We start from the raw sequence: 25,106 nt of genomic DNA, 5'->3' as shown, positions 1-25,106 counted from the left end.
TTCGATTTAATGCGGCTCTTCGGACTCCAGCCCTACGAGGAGGAGGCTGAGCCCGAAAATTGGAATTAAGAGAATTTTTTTTTTCATCAATATATGTACCTATACATAAGAATAATATTCTTATCATTGTATAAGATTATATTTTTATAAAATAATTACACATATTACAAAAGCGAGCGCCGATGTCAATTCGTTTATTTCTTTGTGCGCTCTCTCTCCCACCTATTCTCTCTCACTACCTCTGTGTATGATATACACGCCACGCGTCTCGTTATCGGTGTAACTGTAATAAACCGCATTGTTCTTATACCCTATTTTACTTATAGAAAAGGAGAACGAAAGAAATAGATAATCATTTTTTTTAATTTTAACATATTTATTCATAATAATAAGAGAAATAGGACCATTACGATATACAATCAAATTAGAATAAAATGCTATTACGGTCTAAGCTTAGATATATATACATATATATATATATATATATATATATATATATATATATATGTATGTATGTATGTATATACACAGAAATTAATACTAGGCTGTCAAAGATCTAAGCTTAGACCATAATAGCATTTTATTCTAATTTGATTGTATATCGTAACGGTCCTATTTCAATCTCTACTATTATATAAAGGGGAAAAGTTTGTTTGTACCATTCCACCACATGGATAAGTATATTACGCAAATCAGTTATGAAGTGTATAAAAACATAGAAAAACGACGAAAAGATAGATGTCCCATATAGGGCATTACGTAGCAAGGATTTAAAGCCATCCTCCTCTCGATGGTCTACTACGCGATGTAACATCTACGAGTTTTTCTCGGTCATCATCTTTGCCGTCCGAATTTGAGGTAACCGTTAACGAAGGAATAATCGGAAGTTTGGGACTATGTGAAGCTTTTGGCCGTGCTCTGATCGAACTGCTTCCGTCTTTGACGCTAGTTGAAAGTGCACTCATGGATACGGTAACGGGTTTGCTTTGACTTTCCATGGGAGAACTAGAAGAAGTTTTCGTAGCGATAGAAACGGTAGCAGTAGCGGTGGATTTTGCAGTAGTAGAAGTGGCAACAGATTTGGTAGTAGTAGTAGTAGTAGTAGCAGCGATAGCAATAGTATTAATAGCAGTAGTATTAGTAGTAGTAATGATGGGCTTGGCAGAAGTAGTAGCAGTCTTCATAGTGACAGACGTAGTTGTTGCAGCAGTAGTTACGGCAGTCGTGCGTGTTGTACTGGTTGCGGTAATTCCGGCAACAGTCACGGACGTCGTAGGGACAAACGAAGTAGCGCTCGAAGTAGTAGTCGAGGATTGAATAGAAGTTGATTGAGCAGAAGCTGATTGTCCTGAAGAAATAGAACAGTATTAGCAATAAGTGTGTCATAAATAAAGTGATCGTAAAGTTGTATGTAATTAAATTATAATTATTATGTAATTAATTAAATATATAATTAAACATTGCTTTATTATATTTAAAAGAATAGAATTTTTTAAGTAAACTTTTTCTTTTTTTGTGATGAATACGAGTAACGTTTATATTGTAGTTTATATTTAAATATAAAGAAGTTAAGTGACTGAGTACCGAGATGAGTAGGCGCTTTCCTCTTGATTACTCGCGGTGGTGATGAACGAAGCGGTAACAATGGCGCAGTGGCCTTCGTCGTTTTTTCGTCAACGAAATCGACAGAGGATTTGGCCTGTATAAAGAAACATTTTTTCCGCCCTTAGCAAAACTTACTCAAGGAAATAAAATTATTTTCTGTTCATCATAACGCTTTTACACACGTCGTTAATTATTAATTTAGCACCTGAAGAATTGGTTCAAACGGCTGGGAACCAACGCCGTTTCTAACTGGCTCCGGAGTCTTTTCTTTTTTGAGTCCTGATGTTTTAGCATCGCCATCACTTTCAACGATGTCGTGTAGCACGTGCAGTATCGTCGCCGCGGTAGTTTCTGGCAATTCAACCGGCACATCTGGCGGCAGTGGGCTTTTTTGCGTCAGACGTTTCGCTTCGTCCATGGCTCGCTTCAGACTCTGCTGATTCTGCAGCGACGCCTTGCTGCAGCTTTTGCCGATTTGAGAGCTCTTAACTGCATTTTTCACGACCTACAAAATTGAAAGGAGAAGTTTGACAGTGAGCTACCATATCGTTTCTTTTCACGGAATAATAAGTAGAGGTCTTTCGTACTTGACTCCAACGATGTTCGGCCGAAGTCAATACAGCTAATCTGGCGATTCTCTTCCATCTCTCAACGTTACTCTCGTTTTCGGGTTGTTGAAGGGTTATCTCTTCCTGAAGATCGATGTCAGCTGAATTTACAGGACCTGCTACTTGGAAGTCTTTCATGAGTCTTCTCTCCCAAACCTTCATCTTCTTGCCCAGTATAGCTAATTTTAAGAGAACAGCCAATATATAAGTTTTGATATAATTTTAAATCCTCGACGAGCTCAAACTTTGCTCTAAGCTTATCTCAATCGTTATTTTAAGTAAAAAAAAGCGCAAATATTCGCATAGGAATGCTCACTCTTTTCCTTCTTATCGACGCCGCCGATGTCCATGCCGTTTCTATGCAGGATGTCCAGGAGTTCACATCTCCAGGACGACAAGTCGGATTTAAGTTCGTGGACATCGTCTTCGGTGACAGGTTCCATCTCATGCTCACTATGCGCGTTCACAACGTAGCGCCATATCAAAGCTCTCATGACCGCTCCGTATCTGTATAATTGACAGCAGGAAGATACGTGTATAACTAAGCGTCACATCATTATTATGTCACTATAACTCTATCGTCTGCAGATCAACAATTAAAATATTAAAGATTTATCATCTAAGATTAACCACGAAAATAAATTGCGTTTTAAATTATTAACACATTTTTTAGCCAAGTACTTCACAAAGATATCTCACTTATGTTCGCGTGCACGTCGACGTTGACTGGAGCGTCTGCCGATACGCTTCTTCTGTAGGCCGAACAATCGGAAAAGCAATTTCGGCGGCGGGAAGATGTTGAAGGGCGGCGGAAGGGTCCCGGTGTCCTCGAAGTAACTCATCCATAACTTCGTTCTCGCGAATTTCCACTCCGTGTCGGAATGTTCCTATCGTGTCAATGCTTCTGTTGACGAGATCATTCAGATCACGAGTATCGTTCGAGTTTTGGAGCCTTACCTCAATAACGGCGTAGCTGTTGCTCATCATGGCTATCAGTAGATTTAGCAGGACAATCACGTTGATCACGGAATACGAGCCGAACATCAACAAGCCCCAGAATCGAGTGTACGATTTGATTCCTGAAAATAACAGCGTTGGGGGTCTAGAAAATAATAACGTTGGTTTCGTCGATGACTAGGCGTCAGTTTTAATAAAAAGGATTTTTTTTATATTTAAATTACATACGTGGACGTACCAGTGAGTTCGAAGCTTTCGATGCCGATCATACCGAAACTGGCCCAGAAAAGACTCTGACACGATTCGAATAGATTGCTGAATCTGAAAAAATTTTACGCGAAATGTAATCGAAATGTTTGCGAACGATTTTGTATCACGTTGAAAAAGTAAATTAATAAATAAATTAAAATTTATTATGTATTAAATAATATATGTTAAAAGAATTACATTCAATCTTCCAAAATAATTTTCTTAAAAAATACAAAGTCATGTATTTATTATACAGGTGTGGCCCTAATAAATAATTCATTAGATTATTCAATATTACAGATTTGAAAGGGGATGCCCAGTCTGTTATTTTTTTCATGATTATTAGGAGACACATCCGCGTCGGAAATGCGGCCTGAAAGGAAAGACATGTCTTTCATCCTGCCGTCTGGCGATTCTTCCATTCGGAATTCGATTATTCCATTCACCTTCTCCATCTTAAGCAGGCGTCACTACCGGCGTCCCACGAGGAATCCGACATTCCGCTGTAACATTTCTGCCTCTCCAATTCCGCAAAATACCACAACAACTGGTTTAAGCCGCAGGCGAAGGCGAATAACACTAAGGTGTAAATGAAAAAGAATTTCACGATGTCGATTACCATTCTGCCCAACGATATCTAAAACAAAAATCGCAAATTCTCTAAAATCAAAATCATATCGCGATCAAGAAAACTATTAATATTATAACACGCTTTTATGTATATTAAAGTAATATCAGGAAATACTGTTAAATACAGAAGAATTCTTAAAGAAGTCTTAAATAGAAATTCTTAATATATAATCTAGCAAAATATCTATGACAAACGTGATACCTGAAGCGGTCCGAGATGCGGATTGATGCTGAAAAGATGAACAAGCTTTAAAGCACTGAAGACATTCGCGGCCGCAAAGAGACCCTCCGCAATCAGCTGCGGATCGAAGTCGCCCCAATTCTCCCTTGGTATTAACGCGGCTAATGGATCTGTCCGTATCTCGGCGCGCTGCTGAAGGTAAGCCGCCAACCTGAGAACTCCGGTCGCGAAATAGAGCGTGTTTCTAGTGAAGTCGATAAAGTTCCACATATCCCGCAAGTAACTCCTCAGACCGTCCACGTAAGCCTGATAGCATGCGTCACGGCTTACAATTAGACAAATATAGAAGACGCATTCATACTACTATTGTTGGGGGGGGGGGGGGGATCATACTTATTTATTTACTACGGATGAAAATTAGACTCGTTTATCTGCGCACCTCTCTCGTTTCTTCCCATATAAATCCAAGGACGTATAGTACGACGATACCCTCCAGAGGGGTAGGTACCGCGCCTCTCTGTCGAGCCAAATAAGCTTCGAGGTTTCTCTTCATTTCTTGAGTACCCAGGAGCCTAACGATCTCCACTTCAGCACGCTGTGATACCAGCATGAGTACAACTATAGACATGTGGTTAGCCGTTGATTAAATAATGATGCTAATTTTATTATTTTGAGTCGGCTTGTCTCCTTCGTAATGAGCATACATATATCAATGCTAAAACAACTTACATAAGAAGAATAAATAGGATGACGCATGAACCAAGAATTTCATGAAGGGTCTTCGCATAAGTCGCCCTGTTTTTGACTCCGGCATCAGATAGTACATGATACAATAGAATGGAAATAGAACCGCGGTCTTTGCAAGAATGCCGACTCTCTGCATAGTTGACATTCTTCGAAATCCGGGGACCCCTTCGTACCTTCGAATCGGATGAGATATTCAAAAGTGTTTTTAAATTTTTTACGAATAATGTATTGTACGAACTTTTGTATTTAAATAATAGATTCTTTGGGGTTTACCAGATTGCTGCCAAGAGCTGCTGAACGTGAGAATGTGAGACGAATCTTTTTTGCTTATATTCTATAGCTTGCTCCAGTCGAGCTAATTGTTTGCTAAGTTCGGCATTCTCTTCTTCGGGATCGTAATTTAGGATAGTGTCTAATTCCGTGGTAGTTCGAACGTGTTGCAACAAATCGACAGCGAATCTATTCGGAACGCGATTATAATTATTGAACAAACATACAATATTACACAATTGTATCGTGCAAAATAAAAAACTTACTTTTCTACTTGTCGCCGTAGTTTCAAATACTCGGCTCTACTTTCCGGTTCCGATACAGCCAGTTGCCGAAGTTCCCAGCTTAATTGGAAAGCCGTCATCAAAGGGTCCGTCGAGCTCAGGGCTATTAAACTTGGACTCGCCAAAGCCTTATATTCGGAGATTCTAGTGGACGACAGTCTTAATGGATCGCCTAAATAATAATTCGATTAAGCCATTGTACGTATCTTCTATATCTTTGAAAATTTATACATATATTTTGTAAAGCCTGTAGAAAAATAAAGTTCATCAGAGTATCTCTCACCGATGATTGCCTGAAGACAATCGTCACAGCCACACCTCACGTCGTGCGGCATCGGCAAGGTAGCTCCTCTATCCAGTAGAAGCTTCAGGATTTCGTAATTATTACGCTGCGCCGCGAGCACCAAGGGTGTCATGTCCATCGAATATCTGGCTGATGCCGGATCAACCTTCTGCCAGCTGTGTATGATCTGCTTTTCGGCTGCAATCAAGGCGCGAGAAACGTGAAGGACAGGTAATAGCTCAACAGCAGTGCTAAGAATCGATCTATTAAAATTAATAATACGATCTATTAAAATTAACAATTCTTCTGAATTCTTCTAAAGCAATTTTATTTTCAGTAAAATTGTTTATTTACATTATTACGTTTTTACAATTGCGACAATCGAGACGTTATACGCGACTTTTCGAAAACGTCAATTTCGACTTACAATCCTCGGTCATTTGGCTCGTAAGGAGTTCCTCGTGTTCCAGCAGCAACTCTACCGCCTCTACGAATTCTTGATCGATGGCATGGAGCAAGGCATCCTTAGTTTTGACTCCCATAACGACGAGCAGCTCGACCATTTCTAAGTTTTCCGCCTCTATAGCCAGCGTAAGGGCACTGCGACCAAGACTATCTACGCAATTCGCGTCCAGCTGTTTTCCCTAAAACGTTCGAGCATATTCGTCTCGGCGTGTTTCAATCCTACGAAATTGCTGCTATAATAACTTTTATTCGCGAACTATTTCCAGGATTTCGTCGCGGATACGCATTAAACAAAATTTTTTATTTTTACGAAATAAAATTTAAATTTTTAATTTCAGCAAATTCGATTAATTTCAAAATAAGGTTGTCTTTTATATTAAAATGTAGACATTTTCTTTCTCCGCGAAATCGGGGAGCCTTATTTGCTCAAAGATCATTTTGTTCTCGCGTTGATTTCCTAAGTATTAAGAGTCAATATTTACCTCGCCCTTGTTTGCAAGCTGCAGAAGCCTCTTCACGTTCGGCAAATCACCTCTCTCTACGGCCAATAGGTACTTCTTTTCTTCGAGATTGAGCGGACGTGGGAGGTGAAGCACATAATCGCTCGTGTCCTCCTGGGCCGTGGCTTCCGTGTCTTTATCGTTCCTTATCCTCGCGTCGCTCATCTTGAAGCGTCTTCAGCTCACTTTCCTACCCCGACAACAATTAGCTTTAATTTCACTTAAACCACTCACATCCCAAGGACGACTATCAAAATCATTTCTTCTTTTCATTCGGCACGTCGACGGAGCATCGCGAAGCTCCTTACATAATAGTAGCTTCGTAAAAGACAACGACGGTCTTTCAAAGAGAAGACGATTCCGCGAAGAAGAAGAATGCCGCGACATTCGCGGTTAAAATGTTGTTTTGTTTTTGCGCGAGCCTCCGTAACACCTGTTATATAGAGGATGATGAAAATTGAATTACGCGTATTAATATAGACCCCGTTTGTCGCGGCGGCGGGCGGCGCAGATGACGACGGGGAGCAGTAACGCCGCCGCCGTTATTTGTGATAGTACACCTGTGTCTGTTGGCTAATTTGCTTACCGATATCTCGTTAGTCGTCCAACGGATTGCACTTGGAATGAGAGCGCGTTCGCCAGAAACGAGGGAATGCCGGCGCGAAAGCGAGTAAACCACGAACGCGGTGGTTCGCGGGGGCTAAGCCGGATAATTCCCTATTGCCTTACACATTACATAATTCCGACGGTAGAATATTCGATACATCAACAACAACAAACCCAATAACAACCCCATTATGTGATCGATATAATTTCGCAGGCTACACCGAAAATATCGAGTATCCTCCTTGACCGTAATTTCTTTCGATCGATTTGGAGAGTTTCTTTTTAGCGTTAAGAAAGTTTGTGTTTATTTATTGTGTACCATTGTAATTTTTAACATTGCGAAACCATTTATATCTCTAAGCGACGATTTAATATTTGCATCCTCGTAATTATCTAAAGAATATGACTTTCTCATCTGTATCTTCTTCTCTCTTATTTTCAATCGTTAATTAAAGAGAAAGAATTAAAGAAACTTGAAGACTGTAGGTTTCCCAACATTTTTTAACTGATGAAGAGAAATTGATCGTGTAGAACGAAGAGAACATACTTTTAGTTTCCATTTTATTTAAATTGATATAAGCCGCTCAACGTGACATTAATGTGGAAATCAGATGCAGCTGTTAAAATCTGCGGTGTTTCATGTCGACGAGACGGTAAAATTGCACGGGTGAGAAATTACGGAGAATGCAACGGAAATGTTGTGTAAACATTTTGATCGCTACAGGTACGACATACATTCAGTGGTCAGTGCCAGGGAAACATTTGAATTGCGAAGCAAATTGCGATGCTGAGAAACAGTTGTAATCAATTAATATGGGACGCTTAACGATCCCGCACGATAGGTACGCAGAGCGGATTAATAATCCTAGTTATGCGACAGAGAGATTCATTATGAATCTGGAATTAAAATGCCCTTTCGTAGCTTATCGGCTTTTCCGCGGCGGCGAAAGATGAAAATGAGACGAGGAAAGTTGAGAGTGTTGCATCTCACGGCGGGACGGACGTTTCAGAGAGAAAGAGTAGAAAAGAGATGGTAATTGTGTTTACCTGGCGGCTTCGTCTTCCCGGCCATGGTTGTGCCCGATATTTGTTCGATGGCTCAATGCGAAGGCTCTGGTGTTCAGTGGTTATGAGTCATTCATGTCCTTCGGTCACGTTCTTTGCGTTTCTCATCCGTTCATCCCCTTGTCGCGGCGTTTTCTACGTTTTCGGCGTTTCAAAAATCGTTTTAACAGAAAAGGAATCGGCAATCACTTTAGCAGAAGTAATTTGTACATACTTTTAGGGATTGTATAAAACTTTTTTTTCGACGAATTAATTTTTAAAGTAAAAAAATCTACTGATAAATTATATAATAATTAAGTCAGTAAATTATAAGTTTGAAAATGTATTTATAAGTTGCTGTTCGAATATGTATTCATATCATAGGGCAAAATCGCGTCAAGAAATTATTAAGAATTAGTAGTGTATACGTATTAGCAAATCAAGAGTTAATTACGCTAATTATGCTTTGCAAGTCAAAGATGTATTAATAAATTGCAAGAATTATAACGATTGCAATTAATAGTGCGCTAATAAATCAAATTAGACAAATTAAAATTACGCTAATAGTTTACAAATCAAGAATTGATAAATTAAGACCCGAAACATATATATTAGTGACCAAAGACGAGAGCAAGATATATAGCCCGCTCGCAATTTTGTTCTTGCTCACACCGCGAATAATAAGCGCGGCGGGTGAAAGTAGCGACGACAAAGTAAGAAAACGCATCTTTTTTTTCTCATTCTTCCGCGCCGTCATCTTCCGTCCGGAAGAGAAAAGTCCTTTCAGCCACTGGCAGGAAAAATAGACGTTCGCCTGACTGGCGGCGGCGAGGAAAAACGAGCGATGCCAGCGCAATAAATCGGAGCCACGATTGCAGATGATCCTCAGTGCCTTATCTTGTTCTTCGCATTCCGAACATACTTCTTATTCTGCGCGGAGCGGTATTAAAATGACGTCAAACATTGGCGAATTGAGGATACTATGGTTGTTGTTGATCCTGACGGTTCTTCTTGATGGCTCGCTGGCGATGAGAAAGGTCAGCAGGGCTCCAGTTGGTTTTCGGTATTCCAAGGATTTGAACGCGGAAGCTACAGGTCATGGAGGTGCGTATTACAATTGCATGTAAAATATGAAGCGGTAAAGAAATTAAACTAAACGAGATTAAAAGAACAAATCACCGCTCGATAAAAGCAAAGCTAACTACGAAGGTCAAACGGCCAATTCCCGGGCAACTATAAAAAGTGTTGGTTTAAATGTAAAAAAAAAAATAATTCATTATCTTTTATAATTGCTCGGAAATTGGCCGGAAATTGGTTTGATCTTCGCAGTTAAACGAGATTATTTAATAAATAAAATATTTATTTCAATATTTGCTTCACAAAGAAATCAAAAATTGTAATATTGCTGCAAAAATTACATATATTTTTGCAGGATTATCAATATTTTTGCATACGTGCCGTGTTCTCTTTCACGGTAAATGAAATAATCGTTTTTGACATTGACGAGCGGAAATTCAATCGTGAAAGCGAAGCTTATATACGGTGGATTATGCGGATTTGCCGCCGATCGTGTTAATTTGTATGTGTCAGAGAATTAGAAGTGCATTCGAATCTCGTACTATTTTAAACATGCGTACATTTGCTGCATTTAATTTTTAACAATTTACGTATATTTTATTTTCTTGTACCATTACAATTCTAACGATTTTGTTATTTAATTTTTGCGTGGTCTCTGGAATATACATATATCACATACATGTAACATATATAACGTGAATTAATTTATATTCAACAAGATACAATATTCAAGACATTTAAGAGTATTATCGACAGTAAAGTTCTTGTCGCACCACCACTTTTCCATTAATTAAAAGAAGCGAGCAGTTAATTACATTTCCGATATTCTCTCTCGTCCACCTCGCAAGTTAATAGTTATAATATTTGCAAGTATAAATGCAACGACCTTGAATCGTGCGCGAGAAATGAAAAGGACTCAATAGAGACCTCGTTTCTCCGAGGTAGATGCGGTCTGCTTTCCGACGCGCGAATCGAGAGGTTCGTTAAATGAAAAAGAGAAAAAGAGAGTGGGCCTCCCACCGACGATAAAGCCCCGGTAGTTTTATTTACATTTTATTTTATTCGAACAGGCGGCGACAGACATCGCGAAGAGGGCACCGGCTCGAAGCACGATGAGGACCACCACGACACGCACGGCCATAAGAGCGATAAGGTACAAACGCTTCGTTCCTGGCTGCCATTGACGTCCAAGCTGTTGTCATTCACGTCATCCGTTGACGACTTCTTCCCTCTTTTATCGCTTGTAATATAAGCGCCCACGGTGCTCACGTTCCCTTCTCGCTCGCTACCGCAAGAATATATATTACATAGTTTTTTCTCCTTTATACGAATATTGTACCCGAGGAACGAGACAGGGGCCTCGACCTAAAAAAGCATTCGTCGCGCGACTATAAAATATTTTACCCCTTTGGATCGAATTTCTTCCGATATCCTTTCTGCGAATTTCTCTCACTGTAGGGAAAGCGAGCACTGATTTCATTCCTCAATGCCGGAATTGATATTCTAACAATGTCGCGAATCCGACGTCGGCGCTTTTTAATGAAATTTCAGCCGACAAATCCGATAATATGTTTTTCACAAGATATATCTCTATCTATTCTTTATTGTCTCGTTACTATCATGTCAATTCTTTTAACGGCAATAAACTATAATAATATTGATTTAATATAACAAACGCTTTTTTAACTTCTCAATAACTTCTTAATAATTTTGATTGAGAAAGGGTTACAAGACTTTCCACGAATTCGAGAAGAACGACAAAGGACACCACGATAAGGAGAAGCACAAGCAGGAGTATGACGAGGAAGAGGGTGAGGAAAAGAAGAACCACGAAGAAGCTGGCCATTATGGTGAGAAGCATCACGGTGAGGAGGGTGAGAAGAACGCGAAGTTTGGCGAAGAAGGAAAGCATGAAAAGGGATACAGTACGAAAGGAGAACACAGCGTCTTCAAGAAGGTATGAATTGTGTAATGTGTATCTTCTTGTTGCTCAACACGTATCGCACATGCTCAAAATCAATTTGTTTCGTTAATATCCACTATAATTTAGAAAACACATTGATTACGATTTCTTTGTAATACTAAAAACATAATAGTATATAATAGCCCATTAAATATAATCAGTAATTTTTCCATCAAGGATTATAGTAACATTATAATTAATTTTTATTTTAGAAATAAATTTTATTAGATATGTATCTATTTGTAGAATACAAAATATATTATTGTAACTACTATAATAAATATTTTAATGTGAGCAAAATTTTATTTGTTATATTTCTGAATTAACATATAAATTGCTTCCAGGATGAATACGAGAAGAAACACGATTTTTATGACGAATACCACGAGGATGGAGGAAGCGAGAAGCACGGTGGTTGGCATGAGGAACACGAGGGCAAGAAGGGTGGCCATGAAAAGAAAGGATCTCTGCATTCGGGACATCACCAGGTCATTATTCATTAAAATCATGATAAAATATCATAAAATTATTATTTTTTTGCCACTAAAACACTTATAACGCTATTACACGTTAATTCGGCCATCAAGTCAAAATTGCGATTTTCTTCTTGTTTCAGGGTCATCACGGTGCGGAAAAGAAACACGAGGGAGGTCACCACCATCATGAGAAGAAGGGTCACAAATCGGCAGAGGGGCACGACAGTCATCACGAGCATGATGAGAAACACGGTCATAAAGAAGGACAGACGTCAGGACATAAATGGTCAAAATCAAATCATCATTGACGAGACGCGACAAAATTTACTTTTACATAATCGTCGAATGTGTTTTACTTACGTCCGTTTTGTCGAGAATTTCGCGGATAGATCGAGGCTATGTATTTGGAGCATTATCGAGTGTCGTGTATCGTGTGCATCGAGTTTATTGGGAAGACTTATGATGACAACAATAATTTTATTCTTGTCGTCAAATGAGTGGCGTACAAATTTGCTGCTAGATTTTTACAAATGTTTATATAAGTTTTAATATATACATACATACATATATCAATATATTTAAATATAATATAGTCGTAATATGAGTGTGTAAAAATATAATATAGTCGTATAATAAATATCGTCTGTCTAAGGCGAGAGAATACAATTTCTCGAACAAACCTCGAACGTCGTGCTGTCACTTTTTTTATCCACGCTGATCGCTGGGAAAAGTGAAAATCTTAGTAAAACTGGTCGCGCTTCGATGCACGTTGCATTGTGCGAGCAAAGCTCGTACAGTCTAATCCAGATGTATGGTATCATTGGTATCGAAGTAACCTTGCGAAGTTAAAATCCCCATTTTATTTTAGTACGCTTTTATAATTAAAATAACGTGATTTTATTTCTAATTGCCATCATATCTACGCTTTCTGTATGTGTAACAGTATTTAATAACTCTCAAATAGATTGCTATATTGCCTAACCCTCCAGTCATAATTTAGTGGGTTAATAAACTCTTGCAAAATCCACTTTGATCTTTCGAACCTCTTTCTCTCTCTCTGAGTAAGTGAGAGAGAGAGAGAGAGAGAGAGAGAGAGAGAGAGAGAGAGAGAGAGAGGGGGGGGGGGAGGAGGGAGGGAGGGAGGGAGAGAGATTGAAATAGATGGATATTTAAATAAGAGTAATTAATCTAAAGTTAATTATATAGTAACAATTAAGTAAAGTGATTAACAAGTGAAATTTGACCACAGATTTTGACGTGCTAAATTTTGCAGTTTATACGAAATAATAGCTTTATGTAAAAATCAAGTTAGAATAGAATACAAATTTTATAATATCGCGCTTTCATAAAGTATTGATGTAATAATTAAGCGCGTAATATTTCGGCGTTGAAAAATTCACATTATTATGAACGTATATGTGTCGTTTTCGTTGCACCATTATGAATCTTCACTCTGCATATGTGTGTTATTGCTTCGTATTATCTTCGTTTCCATTATCTAGAGTTTCCGTAATTAATGTAAGCGATATATTGATACAATCATTCGGAACGTATATAATCCCGCTATAACGTAGGCATATTACCAAGAGGATTGATTGAAACGTAATTGTGCCCTATTTTCTGGTGAATTTACCCAACTATCAAACTTACATTGGCAATCGATTATCGTATGTACAGTTGATCTGCCGATATCACACGCAGTGATTGGTTTAACGCTTATCCTTAATGCTTACGCAAATTTATCTAGGTGTTGCTGGGTGCAATTGTTCCTCAAGTTGATTCCATGATCGATTCCATGATCAAGCATTGAACGAAGAAATAGCATTTGCAAAAATGATAAAACTAAATAATAATTTTTAAAAACTTTTAATTACTTTTTTATGTTATTGTTGTTTGTAATATATCTATACATTACTCCTAAAATTTTTACTCGTTATTAAGACTGAAAAATTTCTAACCCTAGGTGGATACATATGTGTACGCTTGCAGCTGAAGGGGGTTAAAATAAAATAAAAGTACATGCGGAAGCTTTGTACAAACAGAGAGGAAAGAAAACGACTGCTATAAGGCTATAAGACTAAAAGGAATAAACCCATTACGTTTGTTATTTCTATTATTGCATCGCCAGGGAATTTTCGGGGAGTCTTCAATTTGCGCGAGATCAGGAAGATAAGGGAAGCGTTTCATACGGGGCGCGGCGTTTCTGCCTTTCCCCAAGTCCCCCGCGTCCGATTTTTACGATGTCGCGCGTTGAATTTCACACGGGAATAAGAAAGACCGTTGCGTATAACGAGGTCAGTAAGCACCCGTCGGCGTCGTCGCGTATACCGCCGCCGCGCCCGCGCCGGGAGGATGGGTCCGCGGAGATTGCATCGTGGGATTGTTAAAGATGATTTTGCCGGCGTAGGGTCCATTGTCAGAAAACTGTCAGAATCGTCTTCATGCGTCTGACGTCCATGAATTCCGTTCCCTGCGGCGAGCCAGCCGACGAAATAACTGTGATTTCGTAATCATATTCATCGGATTTCTGTGATTCTATCTCAGATCTTGCGGATTATCTTTCGTTTATAGATTCCTCGACCAATTAAAAACTGATATTTTTTGGATATATTAATCGTCATTTCTTGCAAGTTTTCAATTTATAATATTAAAAATTGTTTTTTATTCACGGAGTTTGTTAAAATATTACTTTAAATTAAATTAGAAATAAAGTTCTTATTTGATTATAATTTTTTTTCTTAAAGACTTTCTAGCTTTTATTTATAATCTCTTAATTAATTTAAAAAATATTTTCATTATTTTTCTTAAGAAAAGTCAAGGAATTTATAGAACATAAATACAATGGTATATTCGAAAGGTTTGACGCTAATTATATTAATTGGCGATTGTATCACTTTACACAAACCAAAATATTATACAATAATCATTTAATATCATGACGATAATCATTTAATATCGTTTAATCGTTTAATCGACGATAAACTTTCTTCTAATATTTCGAAATATCATTGCAGGCGTCTTTCCGAATCGAATTTATCGAAGTTTCGAAATGCTTCTACCTTGGTAACGACCACTTGCATAACAAATTCTCTTTAATTACGTCTATAATTAAAACGCAATCTGGGGTTGCCGAACGTTGACGCGGTGCACAAGCAACTATAACTGTCCCATTTAGGCTTGAATGCACGCAGAAATTCGACGTAACATCGCGTGAAAAGTCGCGCGCCAGTCGTGAAACTTCTTTTCACTTCGGCTGACATAATCAATCTAAATTTTGCTTAACCGAATGAAATGTATTCGTACCTGAAATTATAAAGTTACTGTTTTAAAACCACTTTAAAACAACATTATTGAAATTGCCTTAGAAGAATATAATACATATTGATATTTTTAAAACGGGAGAGATGATGAATAAAATATAAATACAATAAACAAAGGAAAAAGCATATGCGGGCATACAACAAATGTAAGTGTATCGCAAAATGTATCGTTTTTCGAGCTTATCGGAACATTGTAGAGAATAAGAAGATAATTATGTTCCGCTCTTTTTGTTACTTTAAAATAAAAAAAAATTTGTAATTTAAAATAATGGCTTGTGGTTTATTTGCTCGGTCAAATTCTATCGCCGACCAGCGTAATTTCCTCTGTTCGCGCGATATCCTTTGAAGTAATTTACGTGACGCGCCGCGCCGGAAACCGCAGGAGATCGTGTGTGACTTTACGCGATGCACATCGTCACGGTGTCCGGCATGCAAAGGTGCAACGCTAATCCGACAGCGGATTATGAAAATTCGACAGTGCGTCTACGTGGAAATGCAAAATTCACTCGCGTCTCGCGATCAATGGACTTGTCAGTGGTGATTGTACGATTTCCATTGAACAATATAATGCAAATTCAATTCCGATATAGCCAGTGTTCCACGCGAGCGTGGGGTGGGGGCCGTTACGCTTTTTGATGGATCGAGTAACGCGAGTGCAAAATATTGCATGTAAATGGCAAATGCTAATGTGCGGCAACCGTCGCGCCGATAAAAATAGCGCGGAAGAAATGAGTACAAGTAAAATATCGTGAATCGCGATGTGGCATACCATTTCCTCCGTGTTACGATACTTGACTTAAATAAAAAAAAAAAGCACGGCGCGTTGCGCAAGGCACGTTAATAATAGACTAAATAATGAGAGATCGGGATGTGCTTTCAGATCGGCTCCGGCCGAGCGACGATCTTGTGCAACCGACAGAGAAAGGAGGAAGGAGCGATCGATGCAGGACTGATTGTTCGGCGGTTCCTTCGACACTTCGAGGTGCCTAATCGCTGTGAAACTGTCATATCATTCGCGAATGGTTTTCTGATAGAGGAAAACGAGTCGATATAATTGCCTGGCCGCGTCAGGAACGCGGCTCAGTCTTTGTCGTGGATTCGTCGAATGATGAAAACCTGCCGGAAGCTGGTAGCCATGGTGCTACTATTGCTAATCCATTTGGTATAATATCTCGATAATGAATTTTTAACGCGCCCTTTAACGTTAAATAAAAGTGAGCATGGAGAATATAAGGACAACCGTCCGATATATGGATTTGATTAATTTCTCTCGTAGCATGTTGTGACATTTTGTAACGATATATGTACACACTTTGCCACGAATGGCAAAATAAATAATTCGTAGTAAACGTGCAACCGTGGGGGCTGTCAGCGGCAAAGGTTGACGCGTGTTTACGTCAACTTTTAATTAGAATGGTGGAGTGAGAGAGGCAATAAAGTGGTATGGTGCTGAATATGTGAAATATATATACGGGATCTTGTCCGAACTGACGTTAATCTAATTAATATGCGTGACATATTTAGTACTAATAAATTTTATCGCGTTCACAAATAATTATCGCTCTTACCGCAAGCGTAAGTATATACGCGATAATTGAAGAAAGCTATCAATTGTTCGTCAAACGAGCCGAAATTTTATTGACGTTTCGTGGCCACGTTCCGTGAAACAATGCTCTTGCCAGGATACGTTTAACTTATATATTTACGATATATAATAAAGTCTGCATAATTAACATCGACCTATTTGCAGCTGACGTTACAAATCGGTGACGCAGGACGCAACCACACGAACGTTTCGAGCGCCAAAAGCGATCCCAAAGTCATTCTGGAGGAGGTAATTATTGCCGGAAGTGGAAATAACACTCGCGTAATCGCGAACGCACTAGTGGAGGATGCATCGAAGCTCGACGATGAGATGCTCTCGCTTTTGTCTAAACGCGAGATACGGAGGAGCGGACGTTCGTATTCGGATCCGGACGATCAGGATGCGGCACAATCGCGCGACACGCTCGTTGAGGCGAACGAAGAGGACGATCTCGAATTAATGAGTCGCGTGATCGCAAAGTACGAGCCGAAGAGACTCACGTCGAGGAAGACCAAGAGGAAAATCGTCGACGGGTCGAACGGGACTCAAGGTAAATAAAAATAAAATTACTTTTCTTTCGACATTATAGTAATCCAGAAGGACATTCTATATATCTTTGTACATCGGAGAAAGTTCAGTCTCTATATTTGTTCCTCAGATGTTCACGATAAGGTCGCGGGATCGATAACGGAACTCGAGAAGACCTATGCTGAGCTGCTGAGAAGTATATCGCGGAAAGCGCCCGAATTGTCGGTGAACAATCCCGACGTGACGCTAAATCCCTATTTATCTCAAGCAGTGAAGCAACTCAAGCAAATTTATATTCCAGAAGTGACGATCCGCCCCGCGACTAACGGCGGAGTGGAGAAGTCACATTTCGATATCGATTCTTCTTTCACGTCGCCCCCTCTGAGCAAGAAGTCGAAAAGGTTACCGAAAAAGTATTTACAATTAAATCGCACCGCCACAACTCCACGATTCTCATCGCTCGATGAATTAAGATCTGACGAGAAATCTGCTGACTCTAAAGAATTGAGCGCGCCCGTGCTCAGACTATCCACCGGAAAGACGAAGTTGAAAGTGAAAAACGGATCATTATCTGTACCAACGTCAAATGTTTATCCTGGTTCTACGGAAAAGCCGAAAAGCCGTCGCGAATGGAATGTTCAGGACTCCTCGATTCAAGTTAAACCTCAATTTCCCTTACGATTGAATAACAGTAACTCTAATAACATTATTAACGTAAATAATTTAAAAAGTTTGAACGTTCCGAATAATGCCATTCAATCACCACCGAGATACAACGTGATACCAAGGCCATTTTCCGTATTGCAATCGCCCAATTCACTTGCTACCACAAACATCGACGCGTCGTACAGAAAACCGAGTGCCTTGCCGACGGGTTTCAACCACCAACAACAGATTGCAACCCGTTCTTCCGCGAACGTTCTTCCGTTGGTCCTTCCGACGGATCTTTTCACACCGCCTCCAGCGCGTCGTTACATCCCGATAAAGCACGCGAATCATCTCAATCTTGAGGGAAATTCGGCAACGATCGTCAGCACCGAGGCGAGTCCGCCGACGAGTCCCGTACGGGAAAGAACCACCCATGCAGATTACGATGCCGTTTATAGAGCCGTAATTGGCACTACGAGAAGTCCTTTGGTCACCGTTAATAGCCAGTCGAGCTCGTCGGATTATTACGCTATTACGGAGGGCCCCACGGAGCGGACTGTTACGCAGACGAACTTCGCGGCAACTTACATACCCACTCAAACATCCGCTTCGCACGCCGTTCAAGGGCGAAAGGACTCTCAAGCCATTCGCAAGAACGACTTCCTACCTAGACTCGCCAGTTATAACGGTTCCGACGATGAGAGCTCAAGTTTAAATGAAGATCCTGGAATCGCGCTTTATAACAGATTCGCGAGCTTATATTCAACTAACGTACCTAATGTATTCAATGCACCGAAAGCAATTACGGAAGACTTTAAGCAACCGGTACAGACTTCGCTACAGCAAGTTTCCACCCTTCCTTACGCAACTTTAAAACCTCTTACTCCCACGTTGCTGAAAGTCCGACCGATTACTTCCTCTAAACCTGCGCCGTATTACGATAGTAGATTACTTGTTTCGCAAGGCGGAAAATATAGCACGCACAAAGATGAGAACGACGAAACGAACGAGCAGTCTCGCGTTGAAGACGCAAACGAGACCGAGGAGGAAGATAATGACGATAACGACGATGTTGGAGATTATAAAACTCAAATTAATCGAGAGGCTTACGAGGCTTACAAGACGCCGAATAAACAACGCGAGAATAAAGATCGCGAAGAAAAGGAGGAAGATCGTTATCCGCAGCCGAGCCGTAATTACGGACATCAAGGCAAAGTTAAACATTACAAATATGATGAAAATGAGAAAAATATTAAAAACGACGATAAACGCGAAAAATATAAGAATGTTCGGCATGAGAATAACGATGACGGAGAGGAAGTTGATAAAACGGAAGAGGAAGAATATGTCAGTATCGGAAAAAGTAATGATGAGAACAATGATAATCCTACTCATCAATACAATAAGTATAAATATGAGAGAGATAATTCTAATGAGGAACAACGTGAGAAACCACGCTATGATCGTAAGGAATATAACAAACTAAAAAATCGTCGCGATAAACATGACTATGAAAGTGACGTTGCGCACCGACTTGAAAGTAATAATAAATATTTCGAATCACTGCGTAATGACGATGATGAGATTCGTGAGCGGGGTAAAAAATATCGTGATCGCTCCGATAAAAAGAAATTGGTAGGCGATAACCAATACGAAAAAGATCGACGAGATCGCAAATATGAAGAATCCGAAGATGAGAGTGTCGCTGAAGACAAACCGTCCGTTCAACGTTCTAAAGATCAACCAGTTTATAGACAAGACGAAAGACACGAAGAGGAACGAAGCAATGCTGATGATACGCTCAAATATCACTATCAGGTCTCTCCACGAAAAGACTCGCTTCACAAAGAGCGCGAGGAATACGGCGAAACTAATCCTACGCATACACGCGAGGAATATCATCATCAACGTGTCAAGAATGATCATCGTGATCATCCTAGACGCGATAGTGGAAATCAGGATGACGGTGAAGGGGAAGAGACTCAGGAACACGACGCACTTAAGAGCGAGACGCACAAACACGAGGAACATCACGAAAAGAAGAAAGGTGGAGGAGATCATCATGTTGAGGAAGGTGGAGGTGCGGAACATGAAGAGGAACATCACGGACACGAGGGAGAAAAGGGCGACAAGGTAAATTGTCCATTTTTAAACAGTCCGTTTGTTCGTCGAACTTATTTAGCTTCGGCAATTATTAATGATCTTCTGTTTATTTGCAGGGATATAAGGTTTGGCACGAGCACGAGAAGGCCGAGAAGGGACATCACGACAAGGAGCATGCCAGCAAACACTATGACGAGAAAGATGGCGAGGAGAAGAAACACGATGAAGAGGGTGGATACCACGAGGAACATCATCACGGTGAAGAGGGCAAGAAGACGGCGGAATTCGGCGAGAAAGGTGAACACAAGAAGGGTCACAGTACACACGGCGAACATTCGGTGCATAAGAAGGTAAAGAGTGCGCGACACGGATATTAAATTCTTAATGAAATAGGAACGTCGCGATTACAGCAATATTTCGGTTACCGTTAATTTCTGGTAGGACGAATTCGAGAAGAATACCGAGTTCTTCGACGAGTTCCACGAAGACGGCGGACAGGAGAAGCACGGCGAGCACCATCACGAACACGAGTCGAAGAAGGGCGGCCACGAGAAGAAGGGTCATCACGACGGCGCCGATCACGAGGAGAAATACGGTAAGGAGGAGAAGCACGAGAAAGGCGGACATCATCACGAGCACAAGGGCCACAAGGTCGACGAAGGCCACGATCATCATTACGATCACGATCAGAAGCACGGCAAGAAGGAGGGGCACGAGCACGGGAAAAAGTGGAGTTTCAAGAAGGGCGACGACGGTGGCGGTCATAAGCATAATCGCTGAACCGAGAGACGTTGATCGAGGAGTAATTTTTTTGCAAAATTATCGCGATCGTTACCATACCTTGATATTGCGCGATAGTTTCGGAATAGATCAATGCTGCGTCGATCAATTGTTGCGTTGATATTGATCGCGTATTATCGAAATGTTATGTATTACTTTAGAGAGCGGTTTGCCTGCCGCCTGGTCACTGCCACCTATATTGATCACCCACGATTGAGATATGACATATTGTGCGCGTTAGCTTACGCTGTTATATCTAGCTCCGGTTAAGCAGAAGTGAGTAATTGAAATGTCAAAGTGAGCATTAATTCAGGCAGAAGTAATGAATTGACTTCTGCCGAGTTGAATTTCCTGCAAATCTGGAAAGCTCGTACAGGCTATCGTAGATCAATTTTTCTTTCTCATTCCTATTCAATGGAATATTACTCACAGCGTATTGAAGGGAAAACTGAGAGAAAGATTTCGAAAATCGCAATTAAGGAATCATTATCCAACCATTATTTAAGGTAAGATTTTTAATGTTAATTCTATGTACATTATTTGTCAGTTTTGTTTTATCTGTTTGTCATCATGTTTCTCGATATTGCTTATATAAATAATTTCTTATTTAGTAAAATACATTTTATGTAAAAAAGAGTTTTACTAGCGCTAAGAAGACACCAAACTTTTTAGAACTTTAATGATACAAGTCCACTTTGTAGATATCTGTAGATCGCTAATAAAATGATATTCCGATAATGAGATATTCAATAAGTAATCGCGTGTTTTATCGAACATTTTCAATTAGGGAGTAATACAATTAATTAGGAAACAATACTTCGCTATTGTGTGCAATTGGAGGTGCTGATGAAGTTTGCTGAAGGTGCAATTTCCTTGTTACTTCTGTTAACTTCTCGTCTTCTCACTTACGTTTTCACCGTAAACGCAAAAATGACTCCGTTTTATGTCATGTTAAAAGGATTAATATCCGCATGGGAATGCAGCACGAGAATGGGTGGCAGAATAGTGCCATTTACGTTTCTTTAATAGCTCCTCCGATGAGAGAAGGCGTTACAAAACTCTCCTCGGGCGCTTGCAAGAATTCTCCGAAGTAGCCCCTTAACGAGAATGACCGTAAGGATTAATTACGCAAGAGCTGGTGCGCTGCTCTCGATCTCCTTATCCTTTCCTCTCCCGTCCTGTTGCGCCTGATAATACGCTCTTTCGTCTTCGTTACCTCCGAGTACAGGTATCGATCGGTCGCGTGGCATTCAGCCGGGAATCGCGGAAGGGACTTTAGCCGAGAGAGAGAAAGAGCCGCGGATGCAAACGACAGACGATTTACGACCCACACTTTATTAAAGAAGATATCGATCTTTTTGGCAGTCGCGATGAATGATCTCGAGTGAAATCAGGCTAATATTGGAACAGCGTTAATGATCGAAATGACGTCGGCCGAGCGACGTCGGGACGTTCAGTACCGGCGCGGTATAGATATGATTGTCCAGAGCTTAATCCACATGGGAATCGAACAGCGGCTTCGACTCGCCCGTTCTCGGCGTTATCGGCACGTATCGTACCGCTATCAGACCGATATTCATGCTTTTACGAGCCGGATAATATCGGTACTATTAAGCTACGCAAAGTGCAGCTTTTCTTTTTTTTTTCCTCACCTTTCTTTTTATCCTTATCGCACTCCGTGCGATATGCGAGTACTCTGAGCGCATGTGGGTTGGAATGCGTTCGATAAATCTGGATAATGGACAAGTTAAATTAAATGCATCCCTAATAGCGTCGCAGTTGAAATTTTTGCATGGAAAAACAGGAGGACGAATAAGTGGAAAAGCACGTTCCTGAAATCGCGTCGAGTTCCCGGCGCTTCATTCTTGGGATTTCTCATTGAAGGAATTATTCGCGTCTCAGCTCTTGTCTTTGACGTAATAGTTCGAGATCGGTGCTATTATGAATTCTTAAGAAAAAAAATAAGGTAAAAATAATATGCTTTCGGCGTTTCCCGGTACGGAAACTCATTATTCTCATTAAGCTTAAGTGTCTCTGAATCTTCTTTCCATCCTTTCCATCTTTTCCGTGAACCAACTTTTCGTGGAAATTCCCTTGATACATCCGCATATGAGTCTTTCAAGTTTATTAGAGCCGTTACTATTAGTGTCTGAGCAGAATAGCTGACTTATAATTTCAAGACAGTGTTTTATGCTTTAAATCTTTGTTTTTAGCAACGCACAATACTGTCTTGTGTCTCAAGTCTTAAACGAGTGTACAAAGTGTCAACATTGTAAGACTTGAGACATAAGACAGTATTGTGCGTTGCTAAAAACAAAGATTTAAAGCATAAAACACTGTCTTAAAATTATAAGTCAGCTATTCTGCTCAGGCCCTTAACCTTTAGAGGCCGGGGGTGGTCGAAATATCGACCACCCAAAAAACACAAGCTATTTGATGTTTTCAGGCAAAATTTGTGTGTTGAATAAGGGAAAAATAGTTATAAAAAAAAAACTCTTCAAGTCCTTTTCCCGGCCTCTAAAGGTTAAAGTCGGAAGTACTATTTCAAATGTTAAAACGCGATATTATGCGCGAACATGTCAAAATTATTCATGTTCGTGAATTGCTAATGAGTAACGATGAGAATTAATTCAAATTCGGGCAAACACTTCAGTACAACACGATATAATGCGAATCATGATCAATGTTTCGAGGTAGATAATTAAACGGATAAATTGATTAAACTTGGCGTAGAGTAACTTCTATTAGCGCCTGAACAAAGTACAGCGTGCGCTTTAGAATAACCGCGAGATTTTCCATTATCTTCCAGATAATCGAAAGTGCGCTGCGTGTAAAATCGAAACGCGCTATACGCATAACAATAAGTGTCTACGGGACATTTATTATACCTTTGCTATATTTTAATAATCTTCGATTCTTGTCTTCGTCCTCGTTATTTTCGCGCGCCCGAAATTCCTACGATATTATCAAATAAGATGCGACTTTTCGTCTGGCGCGACTCGCCGCTCGCATAAATATGCAAATACCTCGTCTTCCGGATCCGTCGCGCACGGATTTTCCACATTTCCCACGGGGCACTTCCCAGTCATTTCGCGGGGTGGCGGCTTTTACGACGATGCAGGGCGACGGAGAGTCTGCCCGAACGAGCGGGCAGCGAGTCAGCTCGTTTACGAGTGGTTTAGTAGGAAATCCCACGGAAATCCTCCGCCGCATCCGGTTGATGCGTAACGTATCCACGGCGAATATCCATAAACGCTTAACCGCATCGCCGCGGATTTAGCATTGGGGTGCTCGATCTCCTCGCACGATCAGCGCGCGGTTTATGGGGCAGCTTTCGTCCGGTGAAAAATTCTGCGTATCCTGCACGTACCACACAGGTCACTTGTGAGAGGTGCGATGACGTCGTATAATTAAGGATGAGGCTGGTTCGTCAGAGGAAAGTTGCAAATCGGAAGCGAGGAAAGTGAGTTTCTGCGAGATGAAACTGGCAACATTCGGAGCAAGGAGGGTAATCCGATAAGAATGCAATTTACCTTTCATTTGAAGGAGAGCGTTATAATACGCGGAGGCGTCAATTTACTCGCTCGACGATATTTTATAATAATCACATTTTATCACTCGAGTAACCTTATGTCTCTTCTTGCGAGAGCGAGATATTCAATGTAATAGCTTTTGCGACAATATTATTTAAATATATGCAAACTTTACGTAAAAAAGTCACATCGTCACGTTAGTACGATTTAATATTCCGTTATTGTATACTCATAATCTTCTTCGGAATAATAATATTCCTTTGTATCTCTGCCGCGGATAACAGTCGCGCGAAATTAAAATCAAACGAAGCGACCACCGAAGCGCCCGCGCGGCACCGAAAGTTTATTTTGCACGTTATAGGTGGTTCGTGTTGTTCGTGAAGTGGCTCTACGATTACTCCCCTTTCACCCCGTCCAACAGTTCGGTTCGCAATTGGGCGACGTGGGGACCGCGCGTGGTGGCGTCATGCGTCGTCCCGTCTTCTCAGCGTGAATCTGTCTTCACGCATATACGCGCGCGAGAGGCGTCGCGACGCCTCACCCCCCGAGAGAGCGCGGCGCGCGAGGAGAGGTGGCACGCGGCCCCCCGGGGAGCGAGAAAGACGGGAACCTCCGTCATACACGCACAGGCGCCGACGCACACACACATACATATAAAGGCCGG

The 25,106-nt window shown here is 40.5% G+C and overlaps 3 protein-coding genes across 4 annotated transcripts; 2 read left to right on the top strand and 1 right to left on the bottom strand.

The window, feature by feature from the left end:
* Nucleotides 1–149: 149 nt before the first annotated feature.
* Trpl (transient receptor potential-like) lies at nt 150–24,820 on the bottom strand. 2 transcript variants are annotated; one of them, XM_071698223.1, is made up of 17 exons: nt 24,443–24,820; nt 23,936–24,269; nt 5,815–6,012; nt 5,514–5,703; nt 5,251–5,436; nt 4,960–5,150; nt 4,670–4,848; nt 4,252–4,536; nt 3,866–4,056; nt 3,409–3,491; nt 3,171–3,292; nt 2,913–3,100; nt 2,530–2,720; nt 2,193–2,392; nt 1,811–2,110; nt 1,585–1,699; nt 150–1,348 (listed from the first exon to the last, which is right to left on the bottom strand). In XM_071698223.1, exons 2-17 carry the CDS (start codon nt 24,120–24,122, stop codon nt 771–773), a joined length of 3,384 nt encoding a protein of 1,127 aa, XP_071554324.1. In that variant the 5' UTR covers nt 24,123–24,269; nt 24,443–24,820; the 3' UTR covers nt 150–770. The 2 variants fall into 2 exon arrangements, with proteins under 2 accessions (XP_071554324.1, XP_071554323.1); XM_071698222.1 differs by lacking the exons at nt 23,936–24,269; nt 24,443–24,820 and adding exons at nt 6,242–6,458; nt 6,762–7,158.
* LOC139768186 (uncharacterized) lies at nt 9,365–12,982 on the top strand. Its single transcript, XM_071698129.1, has 5 exons — nt 9,365–9,533; nt 10,577–10,659; nt 11,230–11,463; nt 11,814–11,957; nt 12,086–12,982. Exons 1-5 carry the CDS (start codon nt 9,380–9,382, stop codon nt 12,251–12,253), a joined length of 783 nt encoding a protein of 260 aa, XP_071554230.1. The 5' UTR covers nt 9,365–9,379; the 3' UTR covers nt 12,254–12,982.
* On the top strand, nt 16,374–20,909 carry LOC139768185 (uncharacterized). The gene is made up of 5 exons (XM_071698128.1): nt 16,374–16,427; nt 17,016–17,383; nt 17,480–20,159; nt 20,246–20,479; nt 20,571–20,909. The coding sequence occupies exons 1-5, from the start codon at nt 16,374–16,376 to the stop codon at nt 20,907–20,909; spliced, it is 3,675 nt and encodes a 1,224-aa protein (XP_071554229.1).
* Nucleotides 24,821–25,106: the final 286 nt, after the last annotated feature.

This window comes from Temnothorax nylanderi, unplaced genomic scaffold (assembly GCF_030848795.1).
Source record: "Temnothorax nylanderi isolate EJ_2023f unplaced genomic scaffold, tnyl_v1.0 TNYL_tig0015_pilon, whole genome shotgun sequence".
NCBI lineage: Eukaryota > Metazoa > Arthropoda > Insecta > Hymenoptera > Formicidae > Temnothorax > Temnothorax nylanderi.
The sequence above is the reverse complement of the archived record's forward strand: the minus strand, read 5'-3'. Positions and strand labels throughout refer to the sequence as shown.